General features: G+C 50.8%; 1 protein-coding gene across 1 annotated transcript; it reads left to right on the forward strand.

The window, feature by feature from the left end:
* The first annotated feature begins 1941 nt into the window (after window positions 1-1941).
* LOC119109096 (uncharacterized) lies at window positions 1942-5644 on the forward strand. The gene is made up of 5 exons (XM_037232641.1): window positions 1942-2009; window positions 2453-2510; window positions 3050-3184; window positions 3509-3722; window positions 5584-5644. Exons 2-5 carry the CDS (start codon window positions 2479-2481, stop codon window positions 5626-5628), a joined length of 426 nt encoding a protein of 141 aa, XP_037088536.1. The 5' UTR covers window positions 1942-2009; window positions 2453-2478; the 3' UTR covers window positions 5629-5644.
* The last annotated feature ends 686 nt before the right edge of the window (window positions 5645-6330 follow it).

A 6330-nucleotide genomic window follows, 5' to 3' on the forward strand; every position in this document is an offset into this window, starting at 1 on the left:
ACGATGCAACAAGAGTTACCAATAGAGCCGGTGATAGGCTTAAAATACAGCTCTACGTATCGGCCGACAGCATGATCTGTCCATATCAAACACTTTCCTAAAATGGTGTTGCTGATAGTTGCATCGATTGAAAGTAAATTGACACGTTTGAAATGGGTGTATAACGCTGACGGCCGAAAGGTAAAAATTACGATTATGCGCATCAATGGCCATACTACTGAATCGAAGTGGACTCACCTAAAAGGCATTTTGTTCAGGAATAATTTCGAACACTTCGCAGTCGTTTCCAAACGCAGCAAAGCAACGCCACGCATTGCAATTGAAGAGTTCATAGCAGACGGCCGGAAGGTAAATTAAAGAGTTGGGCTGCAAATGTAATACAAAATCTGGCGTTGGCACCCGAAACATAGACGGAGGAACGTCTCAGAAAGTAAGGAAGCTCATGGTCATATTGTAGTCGATTCTTCCCATCCATTGTCATAACGTTAATGCTCTACATACATTCTCAGACAGTGTCTAATGGTGAGGGTGCCATAACACTCACGGTACCCGCGTTTCAAGTCTAGGAGAAACCATTGCCGTCTAAACCGTGTCAAAATGGTGTCCACCAGTGGTTGCACCGATGGACACTATTTTGGAATGTTTTTTAAAGACCGATGATGCCGGTAGCCGAAAACGTTGAGCCAGTTCATGTCTTTTTCCGGCCCCATTGGCAGCCCAGTGTGGACATGCCTGAATGCGGTTTGTTCATGGATTACTTGGACCTTCTTGCAGTAATTTCTTGAGGAATCCTGCTGGGAGAGGTGGCTTTCTGCCATTATCAGCTTCCACAGTGATACGAAACGAAGACCATACCTCGTGTTACGTGACGTCACGAGCAGAAGGTAAAACGCAGCTTATTTTTCTTCATTTATTTTTCAAATGGCACAAGAATGTAAACCACGAGTACGTAGGTAGATGCACGTACACCAGAACAGTCTCCCGGAACGACGTGAGCAGCGGGAAAATACAGCCCGAAAAACGTGTCCCACTGATAGTTTTCAACTGATGACCGATTCATTCGTAGCAGTGACGCCATCAGTGGGATGAAGGACACGTGTTATTACGAATACCTGCTTGGTTTTCAATGTTGCCATCATAAGTGGCTTGTAAATCCTTGTGATATTGTGAGAAGTAAAAGAAGTTCGTTTTTACACTTCTACGAGTGACGTCATGACTAGAAACAAACTTGTCATTGAGATGACTTAACCAGCCTGGCAGCGACGTTTCGTCAGCTGATTAGCCGGCTCTCATTACAGACCTAAGCCGACGCCCTTCCCTCCGCAAACATTGTCGGCCGGAAGGTAAAGAACACTGTTCCAGGCACCTCGGTGCTTCCTGTGTCTAAACCATCTCGAAGACCAGGTTCTGGGTCAGTGTTGTCTTTTTGGGTTGGATTTTGAAAGTTAGTTTACTTTTTGAACAAGAATATTGAAATTTGTTATACAAAAATTGTACTAAAACTGCATTGAGTAATGGCATAAAGATGATTAAATTTGCAATAATGACTGATATTGACATTGTCTTGTAATGACCATATCATGCCAAACACAAAGACCTTTGTGAGACCTACAGGAACTTAAAATTAAAAGACTACAGGAAAGGCTTAAATGACTTAAGGGACTAATAGCCTGGAATCTGTCTAATTAGCAGAATTGCACATTTTCATGTAGTATTGTATAAACAATGCTGTATAAAACATTAATGCAGCTTGTTTGCTCCTATGTGTTAAAGCCAGAACAGAGTTACCAAGAAGTCCCCCACCTTAGTCGTTGCAGTCATCGTCATAGGTATGAACTCCACATCTGCAGTCTATTACAATTTCCATTTCACACTGTGCTATGTTCCAGATGATCGGCAACAAGCAAGAAGCTGGTGGTATCCAGCAGCATGTATATGATTCTGCGACGTGCGATGCGAAAGGCCGGCCTACCAACAGTCAAGCGTACCATCCTGCACCTTGCTAAAGGATAACCATTGGTTTGTTCAGGCAGCAGAGTGCTGTTCAGACTACACAACCTTGTACCGTGCAGCGTGCACACAGCTTCAGGAGCACTGCTTGTTTGTACTGCACTTGGATGTGATTGTTTTACAACATTGTCTAAGCCTATAAGGAAAGGGTTATCACCCATTTTTCTGTGCAGATTTTCTCGTATCTCAAAGATCTTTATAGTACGATGTGAGTTGTTCCAAACATGTTCCAAAACATGTTCCAAACATGTTCCAAACACACCTTACTACCTTACTGGATGTTTGAATTAAACTAGACATCAGCAATTAATTCCGAGCCTGTGAACGGTGTTTGCCATCTGCATGATTGTCGTGAGTGCAAAATAAATACGCATCTTTCAATCATGTTCATCCTGTGGTTCCCCTGTTTTGCGTTTTTAAGCAGTGCTTCATTTCACTACAGGTACCTGAGGGAACCTGGTGGTGGCGATGGCGATAGAGGACACGCCGGAGGCGACAATGTGGGTGGCGATGGCGACACGGGTGACAATGCGCACTTGGCCATGCCGAGTACATCACGGACGTTTCATTCGCCGATGTTAGTGATGTCTTCTAATGATGTGCATAGTATACCTTTATTAAGAACAATTGATAACATAACCGTAACAATTTCTGTTGTGATACAGGCCTCCCGGCGCCGGGTCATGTGACCTGTCAGATCAATTGACGGATCACCAGCTGACTCGTGCCCAAACCCGCGGGGCAGTGATAATCCGGTCGCTCGCGCGTGCGCGCGTCGCTGTCATGGGGTAATGTACGAGCCGAGCTAAGAGCCTGCAAGTGAGACCAAAACAGCTTCAACACTGTTGATTTCATGCCAGCGCCAATGCTAGTTAACGGCAGTGATAGGTATTCCGCTTGTCATTAAGGCTCGGTAACTTTCTTCGCGGGCTGTGATCAGCCTCCTCTAATAACGCATATGGTCTTCATAAGCTGAAGCCTTAAGCTAAAGCCGAGTCGAACCGTGCTGTTTCCACCGCTCGTTATTTTTTGCTTGCAGAACCTCACAGACTACCAGGGAGCCAGCCGACGTTGCATGGACCCCGAGCGCCTTGACACCCGGCGGCAGCCAGGGCTCGGCGCCGACTCCCGACCATGCAACCACTTTGGACGCAGCTGTGGAGCTCGAACAGATGTACGATGACGAGATTAGTGGTGAACTTGCACTACGTCATGTCACTCAGCTTGACGCGTGAATGTATTGTTTGGCCACAGTATGATAATGTTGTAGATGCATGTAGAAGTCCCTTCTTCGTTCCATATTGTTTGGCTGTGGTATGAGAAGATTTTAACGTATGTCATGCGTATTACCCTACCATGGTCTTTCATCAGGTGCTTCCTCTTTGGTGTTCTCGCTTTTGTGGCTCTAAAGCATACATTCCCAAATTTGAAGAGTGCCGTGACCTCGCCAGGTATGGGTCCTGCTGGTGCTCTTGTTTTAGTGCGGACCTGTTTTCAGCGATGCTTACATGGAGGTGGAAACCGCGGGGGAAGAAGACGTGAACGTCGGAGCGACGGCGGAGTACGACTGTCATTGGGGCACCCGCAGTGCTCTCGTCTCCGAGTCCCAGCTGAGGAAGATGGCCGAGGCCGCCGTGGTGCTCTGCACCCGTTGCGGTGCTAGGTGCGACGTGAATGTTACTCGTATCACCGTATCGTTCACGGTCACATGGGTGAGTCTCAGTTGGGGATGCTGTCAGAACTGCATATTGATATCATTGACCAGAAAAAAACCTTGAAAATAACTGTTGTATGCTTCTTTTTGTTGTTTTCTAGTAATGTTGCATAGTGTGCTAATTTGTTGCAAGCTGTGCTTGACGTCATTGACTTAAATACTGCATTTAACATCACTCACGCGTAACTAGCTGCACGCAATTTAATTTGTGGTTTTCACCATTTCTTAGTACCCTTCGTCTTTTTAGTTCCGTCTTCGTCAAATCAATGCCCAGCTATGCTTGAAACTACATTGGTGTAAACCATAGCATGATCGGTGCTGTAAGTGTTGGCTGCCAGAGGCCTGTCGTATCTGCAATGTCCGAGTTATGACGTCACGCTGCCACTCGTGCAGAGATACATGCTGTTTTCGTGACAGGCTGGCCTTTCAGTCCTCCGGTTATCTCCCTCAGGAATGCAAAGCATGTGCCACTGTCACCAATAAGTGGGTGTCAACGCCGAAGGAAGGCCACACAATGGTCATAGACACCCTACTTGCTGCGGCCGTCGTACTCAGCGGCAGTCATCTGGGAAAGCTGAACAAGATATTAGCCCTCGCCAACATAGGGCAGCTCAGTCAGACTGCGCACAGCCGTATCACACAAAGGGTGGTAGCACCAGTGATTGAGGAGGCGTTCAACAAGACTCTAACCGAAAACCGAGAGGCGGCTCTCGCGGCATCACCTGATGGTCTTGTCGTTGCTGGTAGGTCCCCATGACTGACGTTAACCCCAATGTATGTGTCTCTGTATTGGGTGCACCCTGTCAGGCCCACCTTGCTTCGATCTGGCACTATGTGGCGCGTCCATGATTTTCTACACGTCGTTTTACGTTTGTTCTGATCACGGCACCCGCACCCAGTACGCTATCCAGTGCGGGAAACCGACGAACGCTCGCTCTGTGCAGCTGACATTTGTCATGACTCGTTCAGTATCCGAAACTGCCCATCCCGCCTGGTAGGACGTTTGACTTCCAGAGTTCGCCCGCGCTGCACCACGGAAGTGTGGGTTGGGTGGCGCGCCTGCCTGCGAGGGCGGCTGTTTACGCACCGCTGCTGGGCCACGCTCCCGGAGCAGGCGCGACCCGACCTGCCGCACCGCTGCACGGGCTACGGCCGGCCATTCTTCACTGGCAACGGGCTTCGCAACCGCCGGGTCCGGTGCCAGGGGGACGGCGACCGCCGCCCTGTACAAAACGGCTCTGGGGATCGCCGCGTAACGCCTGCCGCCGACTCGCCACCCGGCCCCTCCGCAGCCGAGTTTGTGACGTCCCGCTTTGCACTGCGCGCCGGCCGCCGGCGGGCGCGCGGGACAGGCTGTCGGCCTGGCTGTCGCCGGCCGTGCCTGAGACGTCGCCGTGGCACCTGGACGTGCCGCCGCTGATGCCCGCCTCTACCGCCCCGCCTGCTGCGTTCGACGGGCCGTGGGCGGATGACTCGACGCTGCCGGTGCTCGGCCCCATCCCAGCGGCCAGGTCCTCACCGGCGTTGACCCGCGGCACCACTGTGTCGCCGGCGCCCTCAATGCTGCCGGCCCTGCTGTCGCCCGCGCTTGTCGGCGCGGCGGTTCAAGGTGCGGTGTCGCCAGCGCCGGAGAGTGCCGCGTCGCTGAGTGGCGGGGTGCCGCGGCCGGCCGGCCGGCCGGTGGCTGTCTCCAGTGCTCCCCCCGTGCCGACCGCGCCAGTGCTTTTTCAGTGCCGACCACCGCCAGTGCTCCTCCAGTGCCGACCGCCGCCGAAGCGGTCTCGTTGCCGCCTCCCGTCGCCGCGTCGCCCGGCACCGTGTTGCCGCCGTGTCACGGTACAAAACTTATCTGCTTGCAGCACTGCTATCTGCTTACTACCTGCTTCCGACGATCACCTAAGTGATAGTAACAAACCGCTCAGAAAAAGTCAAGGTAGCAAAACCATCTCATGTGATGACAAAGATCATACTGATGTGAAAGATGGTGCTGCCTCAGATGACTGCCATAATGACAGCCCTGGCTTCTCGGCGTCACATGGGTGCTACACCATAATGACAGCCCTGGCTTCTCGGCGTCACATGGGTGCTACACCATAATGACAGCCCTGGCTTCTCGGCGTCACATGGGTGCTACACCATAATGACAGCCCTGGCTTCTCGGCGTCACATGGGTGCTACACCATAATGACAGCCCTGGCTTCTCGGCGTCACATGGGTGCTACACCATAATGACAGCCCTGGCTTCTCGGCGTCACATGGGTGTTACACCATAATGACAGCCCTGGCTTCTCGGCGTCACATGGGTGCTACACCATAATGACAGCCCTGGCTTCTCGGCGTCACATGGGTGTTACACCATAATGGACCACACAACTGGCCACATCATGGCGCAGGTATGGCAGTGAGCATTTCGTAATTATTTCTTCGAGAATGTTTGTCCGGTGAGCACTGACGACTTGCCAATCGAATTCGGGTTTTATGTTGTTGTGATGGGTTAAACTGCAATCAGAAGCTGCATAGGGCGCCTTTGGTATACATTACTTGAGAATGGTACATCAATGCAGTCATTTCTTGACATCTGAGTGACAAATATCCATTTTTGATGT

This window comes from Pollicipes pollicipes, unplaced genomic scaffold (genome assembly GCF_011947565.3).
Source record: "Pollicipes pollicipes isolate AB1234 unplaced genomic scaffold, Ppol_2.1 Scaffold_7231;HRSCAF=8579_pilon_pilon_pilon, whole genome shotgun sequence".
Taxonomy (NCBI): Eukaryota; Metazoa; Arthropoda; class Thecostraca; order Pollicipedomorpha; family Pollicipedidae; genus Pollicipes; species Pollicipes pollicipes.